The sequence below is a fragment of the Pseudoliparis swirei genome, chromosome 9 (assembly GCF_029220125.1).
Source record: "Pseudoliparis swirei isolate HS2019 ecotype Mariana Trench chromosome 9, NWPU_hadal_v1, whole genome shotgun sequence".
Lineage (NCBI taxonomy): Eukaryota > Metazoa > Chordata > Actinopteri > Perciformes > Liparidae > Pseudoliparis > Pseudoliparis swirei.
Window position 1 is genome coordinate 5,537,218 of NC_079396.1, and position 24,066 is coordinate 5,561,283.

Here is a 24,066-nt window from a genome sequence, read left to right on the forward strand (position 1 = left end):
GCTCCCATCACACACACACACACACACACACACACACACACACACGCTCAGCTCTGTTTTCTTTAGCTGATAATGAGGACTCGGCAGGAGGGGAAACGAGAGCGCTTGGTGAGCGATGGCCGGTGGGCCGTGTGGTCAGAATCAGAGGCGCTCTTTAAGGAAACAAGTAGCGAACCTGATGCTCCTCATGCAGCTCCTCCATCGACACGCCCCCCGGGACGCGGCTTGTGGCTTGTTTGTTGTGGCGTTCTGACATTAGCGGCCCCTCCTCTTTGCCAAACAGAAAAGTTCTTTTCGAATATTAAGTTTTACTGGTCTCATTAGTTCTGGTTCTTGAGGAAGATTTAAGGCCCGAATGCTCCGTTCGAGAGCTTTTTAAAAACCGCCTGACAAGAATAATTACTGGAGCGTATGAAAGTTAAGATCGTCTTCTCCGAAAGTGAAACCGTGAAGATGCAGCAGCTGCGGCTTCTATTATTTTTTTTTCTTCTTCTTCTTCTCCGGGGAAACAAACGGAGCGGACGAGACGCGGGAGGTTTGTCGTGATGTCCGCTGCAGATGTCTGTTTGGTGGTCGGTGCACTCTGCTGTGGAAACGGGAGAAAAACAAACACAACGAGGATATAGAAAGGAGGCGGGGGAGGGGAGGGGGAGGATTCTCTCCAGCTCTTTCTCTCCCTGATTCTATTTCTTCGTCGATCGGTCCGAAAATGGATTCGCGGGTGACTTATTTGGCTCGCCCCTCGGCCTCCGGGAGACGACGCCTCCCCTCCTCCTTCCCCGTGTCGCTCTCCCATTTCCGTGACTCTTTCACCCCTCGAGTGTCGAGCTCCATCCCCGAGTATTAAGGCGGCTGATCCGCCGATCGATAAGACGGAGAGCGATGTGTCCGGAAACAGCCAGAGCTGGAATCACAGGAGGAGGAGAGGGAGAAAGGGCAGCGGAGGGCCCGAATCATTTCTCTTTCTTTTTCTCGGGGCCCTTCTCACCTACAAATCATCGGCCTCCCCCCCCCCCCTTTAATCCACACTTGAAAATATTGTCCCTCTGGGTTAAATGGCAGATTTCTTTTTTTCCGAGTTTTTTCGAATGGAAAATAACAATGCCACGAGGAAGCACACACACACACACACACAAACCCACACACACACACACACACGTGAGTGGGGCTTTATCAACGGTGTCAGGATCTTTACTTGGTGGGGAGGGGGAGGGGGGGGGTTGTTTAGCTTTGTTTCCTCTTCACGGAGCCAGAGCAGGAGCTAAAAGGCTACAGTGTGCTTTATGGACAACAGAGGGAGGGGCCGGTCGATGAACCCGGGGGGCTGTGGGACGAAGCGAAGGTAAACTCTGCTAAAGGGGACGATCAAGCTTACTCTTATAAGTTATGTCCCGCATCGTCAGCTATTTGAAGCCAAATCCTGCTTTGAGGCGAGGTCAGACATCTGGACTCCTACAGTTACAGGCCTCAATGCTTCTTCAATGTATTCATATATATACAGGACTGTCTCAGAAAATTAGAATATTGTGATAAAGTTCTTTATTTTCTGTAATGCAATTAAAAAAAAAAAAATGTCATGCATTCTGGATTCATTACAAATCAACTGAAATATTGCAAGCCTTTTATTCTTTTAATATGGCTGATTATGGCTTACAGCTTAAGAAAACTCTAAAATCCAATCTCATAAAATTTTAATATTTCCTCAGACCAAGTAAAAAAAAAGATTTATAACAGCTGAGTGTTTGTCAAGGCTCAGGAAACCCTTGCAGGTGTTTGAGTTAATTAGACAATTCAAGTGATTTGTTTACTACCCTACTAGTATACTTTTTCATGATATTCTAATATTTTGAGATAGGATATTTGAGTTTTCTTAAGCTGTAAGCCATAATCAGCAATATTAAAAGAATAAAAGGCTTGCAATATTTCAGTTGATTTGTAATGAATCCAGAATGCATGACATTTTTGTTTTTTTAATTGCATTGCAGAAAATAAAGAACTTCATCACAATATTCTAATTTTCTGAGACAGTCCTGTATATATATATATATATATTTATATATACACGTATATATATATATATATATTTATAAATATATATATATTTATACATATATATGTATATATGTATAAATATATATATATATTATATATATATATTTAAATGTATATACATATATATTTATAAATATATATATATATATATATTTTTTTTAATTATTATATATATATACATATCCATATATTTATATATCTAAATATATTTATATATATATTTATTATTATGCCCCGTGAACCCCCCCTCAATAAAGTGGAGAATGCGGATACGTTGCCTGCGATGTGTGCGGTCTCCTCGGGGGCTGGCGATGAGCTCCTCGGACTCCCGGCCGGCGCTCATTCTCCGGCTGCGTCTCACCAGCCGGGCCTCGTCCAGAGGTCGAAGCCGCACCGCCTGCCTGCCAGACAGCAGCGTGCCTGGCTGTCGTGGGGGGAGGGGAGGAGGGGGGGGCGATAAATCCCCCCTCATAAATCTCAACCACGGAAGAAGCCGAGGAGCCCGACACCACAACTCTCAGACCTGCCAGCGAAGTGTGCATCATACCACTTCGACCTGCACACACACGCGCACACACACACACACACACACACACACACACACACACACACACACACACACACACACACACACACAGCTCTCCTCAGCACAGACAGCGGGGTCTTGGGGGTTACGCTGCTCAATTTCTCTTGCGTGTTCTCGCTCGCCGGATTCTTCCTCTATCTTGGCAGGAGCTGCTCGCGCCTCTCCACAGCAGCCATTACCCTCTCAGCCCTTTCAACTCCTCGCTGTCTTCCCAGCTCCCTCGTGTCTTCTTCTTCTTCTCTCTCTCTCTCTCTCTCTCCCACCCCACTCTCTCTGTTGATTCAAGCTCTTAACATCTAATTCTTCTTTCATTTACTTCTTACACTGAACCTGATTCTTTTTTATTCTCTCTCTCCGACTCTCTTCTCACACCTCTCAAACCCCCCCTCCCCCTCTCCCCCCCCCGCCCCTCTCTCCATCCACCACTCTGCTCTTTCAACTCTCTGCTCTTATTTGCCTCCTCCTCTGAGCTTGGCCCGGCTCCTTCTCCCCTGAGCTGTGATTGCCTGCAGAGTGTGCTATTGTGTGTGTGTGTGTGTGTGTGTGTGGAGAAGTTTTATTCTGTGTGCCGTGTCTGTGATAGAAAGTGTGCACAACTGCATGCGTGTTTTGGAGAGACAGACAGAAAATGTGAATCGGTACCGTTATAGTTCAGTGTGTGTGTGTGTGTGTGTGTGTGTGGTTGGATCTTCAACTCCCCTCTCTCCTTGTAATGAAGCAGATTGCATTAGCAGGACGTGGGTGCCACAGGATCTTGATAGAAGTAAGCCGCAGGTTCTCCCCCCCACACACACACACACACACACACTCTGCCCCACCGCCTCCCTCAGGGCACCTCACCAGCTAGCAAAATCATTTATCAAGCAGTAATGGCTCTGATAATCTCTCTCTCTCTTTCTCCCCCCATCATCTCTCCACTTAAGGGGTTTGCCCTAGATTCTTCATCACAGGGAATCTACAGCCGCGCAGCAGCCACACACACACACACACACACACACACACACACACACACACACACACGGCGTGTACATGTTTAAGTCGTCGTGAAGCTGCGACTCATAACCAATAAAAAACAGAGACGCCCGTTCCCCGTTGCGTGAGCGAAAGGTGAAAGGTTGCTGTTTGAGTCCAGCGGGGAAGTGAATTCCTACATTTGGAAGTAGATTTTGCCAAAATCACCGAAGCAACGAATCAAAACCGCCACGCCGCACGCTCGCTGGTTCTTTGTTTAATATGTCCGACAACAAGAAACACTTTGTTTTTATAGAGGGACGAATTCCTGGTCGGGTACAGTGACTTCCAGGAGTCCCTGCCGGTTGCCTGGCAACAGGACAGCTCCGCCCCTCTAGTGGCGTGCGTCGGTCCTCGTGGACGTAGAGTCCAGAGCTTTCCTTTCCTCGGCCTGCTCCGTCCATTTCATAGACTGACTAATCACCGCGGGCCTTTTGAAATCATTAATTATGAACATTAGCGAAAAGCATTTGAATAAATGTGGGGTTTCGCCGCGTTGTCCATCCAATGCACGAGTCCGACCAACGCTTTTTCGGAGAGTCGACATGAGCGGTAAAAGCCGGCGAGGCCGAGCAGACACACCGGCTGCAGAAATGAGCGAGCGCCGACGGGGAAATCTTCAAAAAACGGTAGAAATGGGAATTCAAGGATTACCAGTGGAGTGAAATCCTGTCTGGCAGACAGCGGTGGGCAAGTGTTCCTCGTTGAGGAAGCAGCGCTCCGGAGTGAGATACTCATTTCCTCTCTTATCCCTTCGGAACCTTTATCGCTTTAAAGCTTCACACACCGGCCCGATCGGCAAACATCAAGTGTTTCCTAATCCTCCACACTCCAAAAACCATCTCCTCTCTCTCTCTCTCTCTCTCTCTCTGACATTTTGGGGCTACCGCTATGTCATAATTGCATTTTTTTTAAACAGTCTCATGAATATGGATGCATTGGGAAATATAGATTCACAGCATTCACATTTCTCAAGCCTGAAAATCTCTTTTTCTGAGGCAGTCAGGCGTTTCTTTTTTCCTCTCTCGCTCTGCTGCTCTCTCTCTCTCTCTCTCTCTAAGATTACAGTTTAATTTTTGTGTTTAAAATATATACATCTAGATTTCACGAGGTATTCCTCGCAGCAAAATGGGTCCGGTACAATGGCGGTTCAAAAGGTCAAAATGGTGGGGTCAGACGTCACAACCCCGGGGTCAAACGATCATCTGATCAAAAAGGTCCTTCAAAATAAGAGTCCATCACGTTTCTTTTGTTCGAAAGGTAACGTGATGGACTCTTATTTTGAAGGAACTTTTTTTATTTTCTACCTTTCACGAGGTATTCTTTGCCTCAAAATTGGTCTGGTACAATGGCGCTTGAAAAGGTCCAGAATACTGAACGTCCCAGGCTCGAGGAAAATCAGGAATCTGGATCCGATGAGTACGGTTACAAATATTTAATGGCAAGAAGTTTATCAAACATTAAAAGCTCACGATCGTGGTGCCGAACTGATGTTGCGCCCACAGACTAAATGCAACGCAGTAAGTAGAGGCTGACTAGCAAGATCAGAACGTCAGAGAGCGCTGATACCCCGTAACACCCGTATATTTATGACTATCATCAGCCAATCCTCTACTCTTAAAGGTTAGTTTTCAACCACGCAACACTCTAGTTGGCTTGCAGCAAAAAGTCAAAATGGTTGTGGTCAGACGTCACAACCGCAGGGGCAAACGGCCATCTGATCGAAAAGTTCCTTCAAAATAAGAGTCCATCACGTTACCTTTCCAACAAAGGAAACGTCTCGGGTTACGACCGCCGTCCATTTCATGCGACATCTCTGAAAATAATAAACTAACATTCGTTCCCATGCGTCACACAGATAACTGAGACGACAAGGGGCTCGCTGGGGTCAGACGGCAGAGGATCTGGATTTGATCAAGAAATGAGGGAGAGGAGGGGGGTTGAGGGTGGAAACCTGAGAGGGGATGGGGGACTGGGACTCAGGGACAAAGACAGACCGGATTGGAGGAGAGAGAGAGAGAGAGAGATCGAGAGATAGAGGGGGGGGGGAGGAGGAAAGGGCTACTACGCCAGTGCAGGAGTTGCCAGTGTGTTATCATTCAATAAATGTGGTGGTGGCGTGAACTAGAGAAATGAAAAGGAGGAGGGGGGGGGGGCGTGGGGGCTGACAGAATGCAAATTGGTCCTGCAGGTGTCGGAGTGGAAGCCAAATGAAATGAGTGGCGGTTGAGGTGTTTCTGCTCGCTCGGTGACAGAAGTGACCCAAATTGTCTAAAGCACTGCTGCAAATTGCTGCGAGTGAAGCCTCGCCCCCTGCCCCCCCCCTCTCATTTTGCCCTCGACACCAGGATGGCTTCGGGAAAAATGAGATCTCACAAATCGCCATTTTTCTTCTTCAATTTCTCATACCACGGGCATGGTGTTTTTTTCTTCTTCTTCTTCTTTCTTTCTGCATACGAGGTGTTACCGTAGCAACGGGGCAATACGTCTTTCCCCCCGCTGTCTCCGTGCAGATCGTGTGAATTTTGGCTTGACATGTGAGACTCTGGGATGGGAGGAGGTTCGCTCTCTGTACCTACGCTTGTTGACTGATGCGACTGCTTTGGCGGGAAGTGGCGAAAGGGGGGAGGGGGGGAGGGGAGCCCGCTGAGTGCTCATGGTAGGTGGGTGTGTGGTGCCGCGCCAAGATACACGTGTTTGATTCTGCGGCGCCGCGAAATCCCCCGCCCCCCCGCCGCCGCCCGCCTCGTTGCCTGGGCGACACGCCAAGCTCATCATTGTTCATCGCGTCAACCAGGTCCACTTCTCTCTCCCCCTCCCCCGCCACTTCTGGATGACAGGCGAGTTGACACATCGGCACACTCGTGGCTGATGGAGATTGAGAGGGGCGGCCGTGAGAGAAGGACTTGTAGAAATTCATACGCACACACACACATGGACACACACACACAAGTACGCACGTGCAGATACTGAACGTCCACTTCGATCGATTCACGCGAGATACATGGTTATGTGTGCTTTTTGGTTCCCGCGGTCATTCATCCATCCAATCTAAAGCCGCTTATTCAGACCCAAGGGCACATGGGAGCTATAAACCCAAAGACAAGGACATCGCCGACACAAAGCCCATTGGATAGCGATGGCCGTCTACAACAAACACGTGGGGGGGGGCATTCAGTATGATATTATAGTTATCCTTCGGTTGCTGTGCTAACAATGAAGCCCACCTACTCCCAGTCCCCTCTGTTCCGAACTCTTAAAGGACCAGCGGCAGTCGGACGCTTCTCGGCGGCTCTTCAATTTCATTTTCTAATTTTTTTTTGTCCACATCTACCCTCCCCCCCCGACCTTCTGCCGGCACCAGTTCGACACGATAGAGGCCAATCACCGAGGGGAAGATTAAGAGGCGGTGTGTGTGTGTGGGGGTTCTGCCGTGACTTGGCATCAGGAAGAATGATACTTTATTGATCCCCGTGGAGAAATTCTCTTTTTTCTCTCCTTCTTGTTGTCATGGGTAGTCCGGGTTGTCGCAGCGAGAGAGGACCCAAATGCCGACATTACTGCACAAACTATATTTATTTCCACAAATCACAGACCAGACCAGAACGACAAACACGCGGACCAAACAGTACGAAGCCACACTGGGAATGAGACGAACAGGGTTTACATACACAGGCAAGGTGAGAGGATTGGACAACGAGACACAGGTGGACACAATGAGGGCGGGGCCAGCAACCACACAGAAGGAAACAATCAGGACCAGGGCAGACAATCACAGGGAGACAGACGACACAAGGAATCCAAAACGACACAAAACTAAACATAAACTACACACAAACTCCAGATCATGACAGTACCCCCCCCTCAAGGGACGAATTCCAGACGGCTGCGCCCACAAGGGTGGGTGGAGGGAGCCGAGGAGGGTCCAAGGCTGCAGAAGCAGTCCGGGCGGGCCGCAGGATGATAACCAGGCCGAGGCGCGCTCTGGAGGGCGGGCCGGAGGACAAGAGCGGGAGCTAGGGGACCGGGCTCAGGAGAGGAAGTCCCAGGGTACCGGGTCTGGGGATGGGGTCTCTGGGACCGGTACCAGGCGACGAGACATGGGGAACCGGGCTGGACGGGCGGGTCACGGGAACCGATGGACGGACGGACAGGAACTGTGACTGACCGATGAGGCGGAACACCGGGGCTGGAACCGTGACGGAACCAACGGGACTGGAGCCGGAACACCGGGGACTGGAACCGTGACGGAAACCCAGGACTGGAGCCGCGCGCGGAACACGGGGCCGGCCGTGACGAACACCGGGACTGGAACTGGAACATCGGGACTGGAACATCGGGACTGGAACCGGAACATGCGACGGCGGAACACCGGGGACAGGAGCCGGTGACGGAACACCGGGGACTGGAACCAGAACATCATGGACTGGAACCGGTGATGGAACTGGAACATCGGGGACTGGAACATCGGGGACTGGAACCGGAACATGCGACGGTGAACACTGGGACAGGAGCCGTGACGGAACACCGGGGACTGGAACCAGAACATCGTGGACTGGAACCGGTGATGGAACACCGGGGACTGGAACATCGGGGGCTGGAGCCGGAACACCAGGGACTGGAACCAGAACCTCGTGGACTGGAACATTGGGTTCTGGAGCCGGTGACGGAACACCGGGGACTGGAACCGGTGACGGAACACCGGGGACTGGAACCGGAACATCGGGGACAGGAACCGCCAACACTGACTGCAGGGCCCGGAGGGACTCCCACATCTCCTAAAGCAAAACATGAGCGTCAGCTGGCCAGGCAGGAACTGTGCAGCGGAAACTGAAGGCTGGGTCCATTATTGGTGGCTTCGTTCTGTCATGGGTAGTCCGGGTTGTCGCAGCGAGAGAGGACCCAAATGCCGACATTACTGCACAAACTATATTTATTTCCACAAATCACAGACCAGACCAGAACAGGACGACAAACACGCGGACCAAACAGTACGAAGCCACACTGGGAATGAGACGAACAGGGTTTACATACACAGGCAAGGTGAGAGGATTGGACAACGAGACACAGGTGGACACAATGAGGGCGGGGCCAGCAATCACACAGAAGGAAACAATCAGGACCAGGGCAGACAATCACAGGGACAGACGACACAAGGAATCCAAAAGACACAAAACTAAACACAAACTAAACATAAACTACACACAAACTCCAGATCATGACACTTGTCTCCTTTAAAGATGGAGGTCAGAGGGATCAGCCTCAGCCACGGGACAGCAGCACTCAGGAGCCGGCCGTGCGGTTCACAGTCTCGCTCAAGGACACTTTAGCGAGCGCAATGCGAGGAGTTTTGTGAGCTGAGTTATTTCAGCTCATCAGCTGTCTCTCGGCGAACGAGCTAAATGACTTCTCGGCTGCGAGCCGCTAAAAGGGAGGTCAGGAGGCATCGGCGAGCTCTTGCATGTACGCGCGAGCTGTTGTACCGCAGCCTGAACTTTGTTGTTGTCGGTGAAGGCATTATAAAACATTCATTTGAACCGTCTAGTTTCCATCTCGGTATCGATTATAACCCCCGCAGCACAGTGTTACATCTCAGGGTTATGGGGGGGGGGGGGGGTATATTGTTGCATAGTTGTTGATTCTCTCCTCAATACTTTACGGTTTAAAAGTGATTCAAAAGCTGAACATGAACTATGAAAGTGCAATACCCTATATATTGCACTTTCATAGTATATATATTTATATTTAGAAATATACATATAAATATATTTAGATATATACATATAAATATATTTATATGTATTTATATATAATAATACAAATATATATATATGTATATATATATTAATATATATATATACATTTCTAAATATATATGTATATACATATATATATATATATATATATATATATCTGTTGAATGAACATTTTTAGATAAACCAACCGTTATTTGATCTAATTGATCATATATTTAAAAGAAATAGAAATGGGTTCATTCGTACGGAACTTTTTCTTCAAAAAAACTACACGCCGACGCTCAAGTGACGGGCCGAGTCGTAATTATGTCCGGTAAAGAAGGACGCGGGGGTTGGGCGTTGTTGAGGTCCACGTAGGGTCGGTGGTCGGGGGTGGATGAAGGGGGGTCAGGCAAAACATCAGGAAAAAAAGTAACAGGACTGAAGACAGGTGTGGGTCGATCAACACTGTTTTCTTCAAAAGCCTGACCACGATAGTTCCATAACCTCAACCGTGGGACTGTAACCATGGCCAATGAACCCCCTCCACCCCTCCACCCCTCCCCCAACTTGATCAAATACCTCTTTGAACCCGAACCACGGTGAAACCGGTCGCGTGGTTTTTCACGAGGAAAAGCTTCCGTGTTGCGCTCCGGTGGTCGTGGACTTATTACTGTAGCGTAACCGTCGTCTGTTTCGTCGACTCCGCGGATCGACTCCAGCGCTCATTTGGGATCCAGCGCACGTTGTAACATCCGTCGCCCGTTGGCTTTGTCTCCAGCTCCTGATTGAATCAGTGCGGGGATGTGTTGATGTTGTTTCCTGCTGTATAATCCCCCATTCCTCATGGATGAGTCTCATTTCATTGGCACCTGGTTGCTAACAGTAAGTGCGCCTTGCTAACGTTATCCGTTTTTTTCCATCTATCAAACCCTCCAAAAAAACGCCGGATGCGTTCTACCTGCCGCTAAGCGGGTCACTCGTTTTCCCGACCGTGATTGCAGCCGCAAATATTGCTATTTCGTCATTTAGGCGGCATATTTCCATCAGTCTTTCCTACTTCTGACTGCAGTCTTTCACCAAAGGGAACGAGAATTATTAACTCGAATGGGGGGTGGGAGAGAATAAAAAAAGAGAAACGAGAGCTTCCTGTCGCGTTTGAGAGAATAACTCCAGCACACGGCGTCTGATTAGGCATATAAATAATGTATAGGCGTTTCATTTATAGCCGTTTCATTGATGGGCCGCGTCTCATATCGCCTGCCAATTAATATTCCCTCTACGCCCTTCTATCCGGGAGGATCTCGACGGATGTGCGAGCCAAAAGCCCGCCAGTCACGGGCCGAGAGAGGAGAAGGAAGAGGAAGAAGAAGAAGGGAAGAGAGTTCATTACTATAAATGCAAATGAAAGGGTCCCGCCGCATAACGGCTTGTCACTGTTAGCTTTGAAGTCGGACGCCAATCAGGTAAAGCCGCCTCGGCGCAGTGTGAATACCACACGGCAATGTATGTTGGATGGACAAACAAAGGGAGCGGATACAATAATTATACCTTCGGAAAAAGGAGAAGGGAAAAGCAGCGGTATTGATGTCGAACACAAGGGATTTGCTGTGTGAGAAGAACGCCGGCAGACACGGCCTTTGATGGAAGCTGGAATCTCGAATCGTCGATTTCTCGTTAAAGTCAACGCGCAATGTTCCGCTCCAGATATGCTGCTCATTAAATAACTGAAACTTTTTTTATTCGCATTAAATGTAGATACAAAACATCTGTGTGCTAGGGTTACACGGTGTCCCGATGCGAAAAAGGTACGATACGATTTAGCATATTTTCAGTATCGATACGTGTACAGGGATGTCTATGTGTACAGATTGTAAAGCACTCTGAGACAAATTTGTAGTTTGTGAAAATGGGCTTTACAAATAAACTGAATTGAATTGAATAATCTATGCTATGATGGCTTACCATGTAGTTTTCTTTAATATATTGCTGTAGGCTAATATCAAAGCCATTTGTTAAGTGTTCAAAAAGCTGGGCAGGAACAAGCTGGTAAAAAAAAGGGAACCATACAGATGTTTTATATATTACTATTATAGATAAATATACCAGTGTCGTAGGGTATTTATTGTATCGAATTCTGGTATCGTATCGTAGGTATCGGGTATCGTGATATTTATGGCAGGTATCGTATGGAATGTATAATGTTGGTATCGTGACATCCCTACTGTGTGCACATCCCCGTGGCCGTGGCATTTTGAGTTTGTGAAATGAGACTTTCTTTCGACTTTTGGCGATGAGCGTGGCGTAACTCTCCCCCCGTGTTCCCGCTCGTCTGCCTCCAGCTGGCGATCATATCAATATTTTGTGATTGGTGCCAATAGAACAGCCGCGATTATTACCAAAGCAAAACCTTTCTCGGCGGCCTGAACGCCGGGGGAGTTTTTTTTTACGTCTGGCGTAAAGTGGACTTCATTAAATTATAAATATGTTTTTATGCTAACTGGAATCTGCACGTAGCCTGAGGCTTGATGACTCCAATTAATACACGTAGAGAGACAAGAAAGAAAAGTAATGGAACCAGAAACCCAGGTTTTAAGGTCTCCGTGTGTACGTTGTGACTCCAACCGGCAAAACCGCTCAAGACATATCTAAAGAATGAGAAGAAGCAATGCCAACTGTCCACTCTCGATGTCCTCCTGACACCGTGTGCGAGATAACCTGCTGTTGGGAACGCCGTGATGTCTCGTCGTCACTAGTCTCCCGCCGCGTACTCGCCGTGACTCACCGTGAATTGGCCCGGCTCGCCGCGACAGATGGCCGGACTTGGCCGGAGACCGACATCTGTATCGTCCTTCAGCCTCGCCTTTTTCCCGCGTAAAGGCCGTACGAGCCAAACCCCTCCTCCTCTGGTACCGCGCCGCTATCGGCTCGGAGCGTCGCTCGGCCCGTGGCTGCCCTCGTTCTCCTCTTTTCTGCCCGTTTTTTTGGGCCATTTCCTTCTCTTTCCGTCACTATTCGGCATTTTTCACTCTTACCACGGGAGTCATTTCCTCGTGCTATTAAAGGGGAAATGTTGGCGCTGGCAATCTGAATCGAACAGGGCAAGGCAGAGGCGCGGGGAGGAGATTGCATCCTGTAATCGTTATTGTTGTCGTGGGTGTTGATTGCGCGGCAGAGGCCGGCTAGAAAAATCAAGAGCTGGCAAAAAAAAAAAAGTGAGTGGACTGCTTCCTGAATAAGTCGGTTTTCACTTAAAAGACCTTGGAAACGGGGAAAGGGAGTGTCAGCGAGAGCATCGGGCCTCGGGCTGGACGACAGATGAGGGGGGGTGGGGGGGCAGCACTGTGTGAGAGGGAACTGAATGTCCAGCAAGCGGAGAGAGGTCCTGGATGAGACCACAGGCTGAGAGCTGGCCTCGGAGTCGGCTGGAAGAGCAGCTCATGGCAGCGTGGGAGGAAGAGGCCGATGCAGCCAGAAGCGTCGCTCGTGGACATCGACCGGACGGCTCCACGGCATCGGCTGGAAAAACTAATAAAACAACGCCGCCGCTGCACAGATCCGGCTCGCTCCGTGCCCTAAATGCCAGCTGTCGAGATGCCCCCCCCCCCCCCCAACTGTTTGCGATTTTTTCTCAAACTGTTTGGCGTTCAGCTGCTGGGGGGCGCCGCATCACGCCGCCCCCGCTCACGGCGTGCCCAAGTTGGCGGCGGACAGCGGGCCCGATGTGTCACGCCGTGAGTCACGTTGAGCGGAGCCCGCCTCGTGTGGGAACTCTCTCTCTCTCCGGTTTCACAGTTACGTCGACGCCGCGCGGTAGTGCCATCGGCCTGCTGAGTCAGCGCGGCTGAAATATGAAAGGGGGCGTTGTCGAGCGGCGCCCGGCCGCGGCAGTTTTGTTTTTGTCAATTGAGAATTTCTCTATTCATTTTATTTTTGATTTTAGACCGTGGTCCTTTACCTCCAGCATCAAAACGTCAAACGAGGGGCTAATAGAAGAACAAAGTCATCCCGTCAGCCGAGTTCAGGAGCGCTCTCAGCTATTCGGGGGAGGGGCTTTCAATTTGTTTCAGTTAAAATGTCATTTCGAGTTCCAGATTTGCGGAGCGGGCAACAGAGCGCCTCTTTTCCTCCACTTGCATCGGTCGGTATTCGGCGCCCCGCTGGAAGTGGAAGCGTCTCATACCACCTGTCCTCCCTCTCACTTATTTTTTGTGGGCAGAGGTTAACGCCGTTAGCCACGCACAGCTGCGAGAGGCCCTCGCCGCTGATGGACGAGCGCTGCTGGCGGCCCCCGGGGGAAGTCCTGCGAGGCTGCCGGCTGACGTCTGACTTATGATGATCGGAGTTAATACCGCAGAGAGACAATTGGCCCACCTGCTAGCGCCATCGCCGCCGCCGCCGGGGGCGAAGGAGTCTGGCTGCACGGCTCGATGCGCATGAGGAGTTCGACACGGCCTTTCCGCCGTCGGCCTAATTTGTGGCCGTGAACACGCAGTTAGATTCATTAGAAGTCTCACTCCGCTCAGGTAATGTGGGGCAGAGGGGTTATAGAAATACACGCCGGAGCCGAGCTCCGAGACACGAGGCTGAAACGGCTCCGGCTTGGTGTGTCGCAATAAAAACGTACGGTCGATCGGTGCGTAGACGGGCAGGCAAATTACCAAATACGTCTTCCGTTTTTTTTTTACAGACTTCTCTTCTTTCCTTTCCATCAGCATCATAAAAAAAAAAAAGGTCCCCTAATGCCTTCAGCTTCGCTTGTGAGACAGCTCCTGCTTTGAAGAATGGACTCCGCCTCTAATGGGGCGTCGCCGTATTCATCAACTGGGATTATTGTTCCCGCGCTCTTAATGTACAAAGCTGCCGTCTAGCGATTGATCTTTCGCGTATATATATTTTTCTCCCCTCTAAAGAGGAGCACCTCTTTATGGCGCACGGTATAGTTCTGCTCTCGTGTCCAAAGTCCAGCACACTCGGGCCGTCGTGTCATCGGAAAAACAGGCGGAAGGATTTCAGTTCCTAGCACCGCAGTTAAAATGTTGTAAATGTTGCAAATGACAAATTTAGTTGTGTGATTGCTGGCTGTCGGAGAGAGATCCCGCGGGATGCGGGCCACATGGGCGCCGCTCGGCCCGACTCGCCGTCACTAACTCATCGCTGCACTTCAAACCTCCGAAGTCGGATTCTAACGATTCCTCATCGTGCCCGACCGGGCGCCACGCGTCGCTGCCAAAGCTGGAACGTGCTCTGACCCCCTCGACTGAGACGTGCAAAGACGGCGCGGGGGGGGGGGCGAGGTCGTCCCTCGCTCGCTGGTCGAGTTTTTAAAAATCTGTGAATCTCTGAGGTTTTTTTCACGAAGTTTTGGCCTCTTTTTTTTTTCCCGGAGGAGAAATTGGCATTCAGCGAAGGCAACCAATGTTTATCTCTTGGATCAATTAGATCGACGCCGGCTGGCCAGAAGACCGGGATGTGCGCCGGGCTGCACACACACACACACACACACACTGGATTGAAGCATCATTATCAATCGGTTATGGAACTTGACAAATGTTTCCCCCTCTCCGCATAAACAAGAGCACACACACACACACATACACACACACACACACACACACAAACTCAACCTTTCGCTTCTGCCAGACCATTAAACAGGAGAGCAGCTCCTTTGGCTCCCTGAATGGAAATTACCTTTTCAAAGCCTTCAGAGAGAGATGTTAACCTTGTGCGCTAGTTGTGGCATTAAAAATGGATCAAAGCAGCTGAGCTTTGATGTTCCATGGAAGATCTCATTTGGGTCTTGGCTGGGGGGGGGGCTGACTTCCTAGCGCCCTCTGCTGGGAGAAACCCGGGCATCCTGCCTTTTTTTTGTTGCGAATGTCCTGGCGTGCGTCCTAATTGCCTCGGCCCGGCGGCCCAGCCAGAAGGTCCCACTTGTTGGAACAACAGGCGCGAGACGATAAAAGGCACAGTTACGGCACGCATGTGGCAGGGGGGGCAGCAGCTGTTTCCCTTTTTCCTTTGCAGTCAGTCCATAAATCATAAATTTTGTGATGCAACGTGGGAGCTGCTGTGGACCGTCTGGGATTACCGCGCCCGAGGGGGGTCACCTCTGCGTGGGTGGTGTTGCTGATGATTAGGGGGCTAGGGGAGAGGAGGATGGGGGGGTGTTGAACTCCTGACCCTCAGCGGGCCTCCCCTCGTCTCCCCCACGGAGCTCAGCTTAGAGAACGAACACACGGTCCAGGAAGTCACATTCCTTTTTGAGGAGACACCTGTGTGTGTGTGTGTGTGTGTGAGTTTGTAGGCTGGAGAGATAGAGAGAGACAACAACAAAAACAAATAGACCATTTTGCTGCTTGTTTGTGTTTCTATTCGAGAGAAAAGCCAATTGTGTGTGTGCATTCATGCCATTCCTCCACCGCCAGCGCGTGTGTGTGTGTGTATGCGTGTGCGCTTCCTCGTGGAAAGCACGGAGATTGGGGGGGTTGGGGGTTGGGATTGTCGATGGAGATGGAGATGGAAACACAGATAACAGAGAGTGGCGGAAAAAAGAAGACTATAAATAATAGATGATGGATACCGCCTCGCATCTGGCGCCTGCTGCCGCCGAGCGCGTTCAAAGTAGATAACGATGCCGGGTCTCGTGTAGAAACACTCGATTCTGACCTCGCCGCCGCGTGTGAGGAGAGCGACAGAGCATTGCTTTTTTTAAAGAAAGGACAGCGTGTGCAAAAGGTTTTCCCGCCTCAGATAATTTTTTGCAGGATCTGCCTTTTTTTCCTTCCTTTTGGTAGAAATATCAATTAAAACCGGGTTGGAGGGGGGGGGGGGACCACATATCGGTCAAAAAAACCAAACATCAACAAATGGGCTATAGGCCGCTTGGAGGGACTCGATATGTGCTTGACTTCAGTTGTATTTTAAGTTTCGCTCCTTCCTTCCTCTCCTTCCCTCCTCTCCTCCCCTCCTTCCCTCAGCGGGCCTATTTTCTCTCAGTTTTGCCCTCATTAAATTCCCCAACTCTCGTGGAGGAGACTTTCTTTAGATGAGGCTACAAACAAATGGAGGAGTTGGGTTGACATCTCCCCGAGATTGTAGGCCCCTCTATTGTTTTGCACACACACTGTCAGACAGCACTGGAGTAACATTCCCCCCCAATGCCTTTATTCTCACTCATTTTCTTTTCTTTTTTTCCATGTTCCCTCACCCCCCTCCCTCCCCTCCGCCTTTGTTAAAGACGCCCCCCCTCCCCCCCCCCCTTCTCTTATTATTCCGTTCCGCTGGCTGAGGGGCTGAGAGAGCAGCGGCGCTCAGGAGGAGAGAGAGAGAGTGTGTTTGGGGAACCAGCGACGCGCTGCTGCTGTTGAAAGAATAAATAAATAAATAAAGTGGACCGAAGTGTCAGGAGCTGCTTTGCCCTTTTTTTCCCTCTGTTTTTTTTTGCCGGCACCCGTCCTCACTCCCGTTAACTCCCCCTCCCGCTCCCCTCCCTCCCTCCCTCCCTCTCTCTGTGCCTTGCGGAGTCCTCTCATTGACTCGCTCCTCTCCGCTCCGGCTGGTTGTCTCGACTGAGCGCGCTGACACCGGGACCCGCGACCTGCTGCCCGGGCATTACGCGCGCGCGCTATGAATAAACCCCGGAGCCTCATGTGTTGTCTTGGCTGCCACTGACCGTCGGATCCCCCCCCCCCCCCGAACAGAAAAAAGGGAGAGGGGTGTGTGCGTGTGTGTGTGTGTGTGTGTGTGTGTGTAAACTGGCGCATACGCTCCTCTTTACGAACCGGCGCACACCGGGAGCGCCGCTGGACTACAAGACGAGCCACTGGATGCTCGAGGACGCGCGGAAAAGAGCGGAAGGAGACGACGGGGGACGACAAGTTCTGGTTTTTTTCTTCTTCTTCTTCAGAAATAGAAGACGCCAACAAATCCTCCTCGGGATCAGAGCGCGATGAGAACCTGCGCCTCTCATCCCCGGCACGGCGCTGACACGCGAGGGAAGGAAGCCCGACAAATCTCCGCCTGGAGCTCCTCGGCTCTTTTCTGATCACACAGAGAGGGCTTTTTCCCCCTTCTTCTTCCTCTCTCTCCTTTTTTTATTCCACGAGTTCATTCGTTCGCGCTGCTTGTTTTGGGGGTGGGTGGGTGGGCAGTGAGGAGAGAGGATCCTTCTCCTCTCACAACTTTTTTTCTTGTTTTGGTTGCTCCCTCATCATCATCATCACCACATCTGCGCCGCGTCTTCTGACCTGATTCCGGTCCCAAAGCGCACCAGCCGCGGTCGGGTCGGGGTCCGGTGGGTTCGGGGTGCTGCTGCTTTACCCCACTCCATGAGACTGGCCCGGAGTGAACCAAAGGTGATCGAACCGGGCAGTGTCGGTCACGCAGGAGGAGAAGAGGGAACACAAGAAAACCACAACCACAACCCCCCGGGAGCGCGCGGATCAGCGCCCTGCTGATTACGCCACGGCGGACAGAAGTTGCTCCGGCGAGCGCGCGCGGGGACTGACGGATACAAAATAAAGCGGTTGTGCTCCAGAGCGTTTGAGGTCCCGCTGCACCGGGAGAGGCCACCGGGAGGCTGGAGGAGAAGATGCTCGGCCGTCGCCCCTTTGGGAAATACTTGTGACACACAAGGAGCACATCCCGTCTGTGGATTTACTGCCGGCCTGCGTGGAAGTTATTTCTCTGTTCTTCTTCTTCTTCCTCTTCTTCTTGTTCTTCTTGTTCTTTCCCGTGTGGATTTTTGACAATTCGAAACACCCACATCCCCAAAGCACGACATTTATTTTTGTTGTTGGCTCAGGTTCATCTCACCACACGTCCATGCCAAAAGCGCACTGACGCACATTTACAAACACATTATCACCACCCACTTAAATCCACACACACACACACACACACACACACACACGTGCACTGTAAGTATAACCCACTTCACAACAGCACAGATTGAAAGCCCATTAGTGTCCATCAGAATGGAGGTTGTATGTCCTTTTTTTCCCAAATGGATGTTATTCTCTCCCAAAAAAATTTGTTGCCTGGAAACCGCTGAAAGCTCGCCGCCGCTGCAATTCTCCGACAGAAACGGCCACCGGGTCGTCGCCCCGGTGCACAGCTGGAACCGCAGCTGAGAACCCGACAGCCATTACATCGTACATTTGTATTCTTCTTTTTTGTGGTTCGCTTTAAAAAAAAATTTGTCTTCACACACCCCCCCGCCGACATCATTTTTCCCAACGGGTCTTTGGACACCCCTCGTCGCCGTCCTCCTCCTCCTCCGCGTCCCGTCCTCTCCTCCGCCATGGAGGGGAGGGGGTCACTGGAGTGGAGCATGAGCGGGTGCCACTATCCGGCGTCGCCGCAGGAGCAGGACCGCCGGTACCGGCACAAGGTGTCCCTGGTGGTGCGCTACTTCATGATCCCCTGCAACATCTGTCTGATCCTGCTGGCCTTGTCCACGCTGGGCTTCGCCGTGCTCCTCTTCCTCAACAACTGTACGTTGGTTTGAAAAGCAAACGACACACCACACTCCTGATGCTTTCACAACACAGAAGCTTCTGGGTCACTGACAAGACATACATCGTGTTGGCTTTCTCCCCTTGAGATAGAATTCAGGTGTAAATGAGTTGTTTCGGAGGCGCACGTTCAAATCGAGCTGACTTGACACCTTTCAGGGAAGCCTCATCCGAACACTTGAAGTCGGGCGTTTAATGTCAGGTTCCTTGATTTGGATGAAAATGCTTCATGGCTCACGTCTAAAGATTTGGCATTTACTTTGAACTGCGGGCCGGAGGAATTAAATGGCGACAAAACGCCTTCTGGAGGACACACACACACACACACACACACACACGTCCTTTTGGCCTCGAGGCTTTCGGCTCAGTTACCGGTGGGTGGCAGCTTTGATGAAGGCCTTGCTTCTTTATCTTCTTTTTCTTCTTCTGTAAAGCCCGCGCTGGGTATCATTTGAAGAGTGTCAACACTCATTCATGCTGCTAACTCCCTCACAGACTCACACACAATTGGTTTTCCGGTGCCCGGCCTTGCCTTCGATCAGGCTTCGTGGGCTATTTCTTATTAGCTCGTTCCTCACGATCATAAGACAATAAGGCCAAAAATACAGGCAGCGTTTGTTTTCGGGTCTGAACTTGAAGGTTAAACGCGGTCGCCGTCCCGTGTCACGGCGTTCTGTTCGTCCGCTATTAACTTTTCAGCCGCGCACGAGGCAAAGTCCCCGTTGCATAACGAATGCAACCGCTGCAGAGCGTTGTGAAACCCGCTCCAGAACAGAACAGGTTCTATTCGTATTGATTGGAAATATTTTCTTTCTTTTTTTTTAAACGGGCCCTGTCGGCGACCCTCAGACTAAAGGGGCGGGGGAAAGAAAATGCTGCCGGAGTCACGAGGCCAGCTGATAGGACGGTGACATGGCTGGTGGTGCTGACGCGTGTGTGTGTGTGTGTGTGTTAGTGTGTGTGCGTAACTTCAGATTCGCTCTGTTCTCTTGTCACCATATGGGGTGAAACATGTCCAAACACACACAGACACACACAGCAACCAACTATCACCCCCCCCCCTCCTCCTCCTTGCTGTCTGCACACGCCCCATGTGTGCCTATATGTCAACCAGCCCCCAATGAGGGGGGGGGGGGGGGCGACACACATTCGGTGGTAGAGACCCGCACATGGCTGAATGTCACCGTCAGACACATTTTGATTCTCCGAAGATAGAGGAAGAATAATGGGGGAATGATGGGCGCGTGACGCGGGGCTCTGCCAGGTGCAAAGGGAAGGGGGGGGGGGGCGTATGTGTTTATGGGAAGACCTTATCTTGTCCTTTTATTATGGAAATGTGACGATTGACGAAATAGTTCAGCGTCTCTCGGCACTCTCTCGTTCTCTCTCTCTCTCGTTCTCTCTCTCTCGTTCTCTCTCGTTCTCTCTCTCTCTCGTTCTCTCTCTCTCTGCCAGGAGTTCTTTTGTGATGCTACATCGCGTCTGCACGTGTTCCCGTGTGTGTTGTCGGGCACGCTCGCGAAAACGCAAGACAGGAAGCAGCCGGTCTGTGCGTGGATGTCTGCTTTCTGTGTTTGTGTGCTATCAGCAGAACTTGTATGTTTCCCACAACCCCCCCCCCCTCCCTATAACCCCCCCAAACCCACCCAACACGCCCCGGATGGAAATCAGTTACCGTCATGACTGACTGGGAAACAGCTTCAGCCGACACTTCATTATTCACCTCCAGCAACAGTCTCGCCTCTCTCCTCTCCTCATTTTTCTCTCTCTCTCTCTCTCTCTCACACTTTCCCTCCTCCCAAACCGCCATCCAAAAAGCCCCGGCTGGTGACAAGCAATTTTAGACGAGCCTGAATAATAATAAAAAAGTCAGCTGACGTAGAATCACAAGGGGGGGGGGGGGGGCGCTTCACCACGGCAGTTGACGGAGCCCCCGGGAACAAACCAAAACGTGTAAGCGGGGGTAATTGATGATGTAATTGATGGTCGTTATCCCTTCGCAGAGCAGAGACAGATGTCGGTGGGACGTCTGGGACGGGCTGAGCATTCTCTGAACGCCGGGACGGGCAGCTCTGACAACTTGCCGGAGCGCTGCTTCGTGAGTCAGAGGACGGGTTGGGTTGGGCTGGTTCGGTCTAGTTTAATTAGGTTTGGGTTGGTTTGGTTCGGTTTGGTTTGGTTAGGGTTGGTTCGGTCTGGTTTGATTGGGGTTGGTTGGGGTTGGTTTGGTTGAATTTGGTCGGGGCTGGTTCGGTCTGGTTTGGTTGGGGTTGAGTTGGTTGGGTTGGGGTTGGTTCAGTCTGGTTTGGATGGGGTTGGTTTGAGGTTGATTGGGTTAGGGTTGGTTCGGTCTGGTTTGGTTGGGGTTGGGTTGGTTGGGTTGGGGTTGGTTCAGTCTGGTTTGGATGGGGTTGGGGTTGGTTTGGTTGAATTTGGTCGGGGCTGGTTCGGTCTGGTTTGGTTGGGGTTGAGTTGGTTGGGTTGGGGTTGGTTCGGTCTGGTTTGGTTGGGTTGGGGCTTTGCTCGGTACACCAGGGTCTTGTGACGATGTCATGTTTTCTAAGAGGCTCTCCATCCGGGTGGAGTCGCCTGGTAAATGATGACACCACAGTCATATCTGGAGATCAGCTGATTTGTGTTATGTGTCAGAAATAGTTACAAATGTGTTGACATCATGTCAGTCTTCCGACAGCTCCGTATCGCTCGGTGTCCACGGTGTATTTATGCACTTTGCATAACTGCCAAGCTGTCGGCAGATACCCCACTTAAAACATTCACACGATGAGCCAAAATAAAACTTAATGATGAAGAGGCGATCAATCGTTTAAGCGAGTGAAGACTCCACACGTACCGGTTCCATCCAGTCCTGGAATATGCAATCTGGAACACCCCCGCCGAGGCTCTGGCTAATTGCCCTTCTTAACTATTTTGCAGGCCTTTTTGCAGCCTCAACGATCAATAGTGTGATCGGGGGCGAAATAAATGATCGTGAGAGTGCACATTAGGTTTGTGTTTCGTCACGACCGCTGTACCACGCTTTGTCCTCGTCAAAGCAAACCGCATGTTTACTACATTCATATGCAATGCATCGACATTACCTGGACGAGAGCCACCTCGTCAGGGTGTCAAAACTGCAAAGAACTCGGCTCTCATAAGACCCCCCCTCTCTCTCTTCTCGTGTGTGTGTGTGTTACCCAACACTTTGGTCATTTGATACGACAGTCTTGTTTTATGGCTCCCACGAACCGGACAAGCCTTATGTCATCGTCTGCCGGGAGTTGTTGAGATGTCATTTGATATATTAAGGGGGGGGGGGGGGTAGACAAAAACTATCTGATTCATTCTGCATATGGTTGCTAGGGGAGGTGGGGGTAGGGAGTGCAGTATGTCTTCACCGCTGAATTCCCAAATATTATCTCAGTCTCGCTCGCTCGGATCTTATCACACACACACACACACACGCACACACACTAACACGTCCCTTCACCCCGAGTGATTTTAATTCTCATGTGCTCTTATGATATTAAAAGTCCCGCGGTGCGGTTTCGGATGACAAGAGCACGGAAACAATAAGAAAAAAGGCCAAAAACAATTGTGATACCGCTGAAATGCACTCCCCCCCCCCCCTCCTTTTCCTGGTCATCGCATTAGGTCTGTGCCGGATAGAAAATGTGTCATTTGTGTTGTCTGTGTAGCAACTCAATCACTTTGCCCGCACCCCCCTAGGGGGTCTACACAACAACAAAAAATGTTTTTAATAAATCTCTTTTTATCTCTTCCAGACAAACCTCCTCACTTCACGCCGCCGCAGCCTCCTGATGGTGAGTCCTCTGTTTAAAAAAAATTCCATTCTTCCTCCTCGCCCTCCATTGACCGTCTCTTGGAACTTGTACCCGTGAATAATGACCTCGGACAGCGCACCCCCCCCCCCTGTCTGCGCGCCGAGGCCCCCGATTTGGTCCGCTCCGCCTTTTTTTCCCTCCTTCTTCTCCTTCTTTTTCCTCGGCACAAGTTGGTATGGCGGGCACGTGGCGCGGTCCGCCCCGGGGCTTTGATGTGAGAGGGATCTTTTGATGACTTGATTTGATCTCGCTCCGCACGGATAGCCGGGCTGATATGTTCACTACCTGTTACCACGGCGGCGTCCACATCCTTCTGATAGAGCCTAATAGGATAATCCCCCCCCTTCCTTTCCCTTTCCCCATCACATACCTGTGTCTGCTGGGGGGTTTGCAACCGTCACCTCGTTCCATCCCACACATGTACATCCTCGCAATGGCTGCTGCATTTTGTTTCAGTTGTTTTCTAGTCCAGTAAATTAATTGTAAAAAAAAAAAATACCATTTATTTCCAAAACAGTGAATCTCGGGCAGACTTTTATTGGAGAGAAGCAGCTGTTTTTCAAGCTGCTGTCATGAATATGTGTCCGAGGCAGTGAGTGAGTATTTGACAGACCTCAGCGTCGTGTATTTCTTTCTGCACCGACTCCTACCGGTGCCGAAGGCGTCGCGTCGCGCTACAAAAGATTTTTTTTTCTTCCCGAAGGCTGGTGGGGAGAAAAAGAGCGAGGAGAACACGCTTCTAATGATTCCGGCCGGCCGGCGGACGTCGGGGACAAAAGGCCACAGTGGGGGCTTTTTGAATCTGTTTCTGGTAATTGGTCGATCACTCGCCCCCGTGGGCCGGCTCGTTTGGACAAAGCGGCGAGAGAAGCTTTAAAAAAAAAAAGACAGATTTCCTTTTTTTTTATAACATTGGAGATGGTTTTGTAATTGTTTGTCCGGACAAAGGCTCGCCCGCTGTCGATGGGAAATGGCCGCTGCGTTTGGGTTTCCCGACGAATAATTGCGCTCGAACACCTGAGGAGTGTCTGTGCGAGAATGTCTTTTTTAAATTCATCATTCTTCTTTTTCTTTCAGTTTGTGCCTCATATGAAAAAAACACTATGGCAGTGAAAATGTGGCTTTTCCATTGGGGAAAATGCGAAACCGTGTGTGCAGCCCATTTCTGCCTCTCATTGTAACCCCCCCCCCCCAAATAAAATGGCGTCCGCTTATCGATTGACCTACTAATTTCCCCACATATAAAAACTTCTTCTTTTGTTGCCGTCTGAGGGGGGGGGGGGGGGTGCGCAGTTTGTTTCTGCACTAGTCGACCATTTAAA

General features: G+C 50.5%; 1 protein-coding gene across 11 annotated transcripts in view; it reads left to right on the forward strand.

Moving 5' to 3' along the window:
- agrn (agrin) overlaps nt 1-24,066 on the forward strand; it is a 260,122-nt gene that overhangs the window by 84,160 nt on the left and 151,896 nt on the right. For 8 of the 11 annotated variants that reach the window (XM_056421999.1, XM_056421994.1, XM_056421995.1 and 5 more), the window contains one exon: nt 22,685-22,723. In XM_056421999.1, coding sequence (XP_056277974.1) covers nt 22,685-22,723 — 39 coding nt within the window. Of the gene's footprint in view, nt 1-17,566; nt 18,882-22,684; nt 22,724-24,066 lie in introns of those variants that run through there. The other 3 variants (XM_056422001.1, XM_056422002.1, XM_056422005.1) reach the window with 1 other exon arrangement.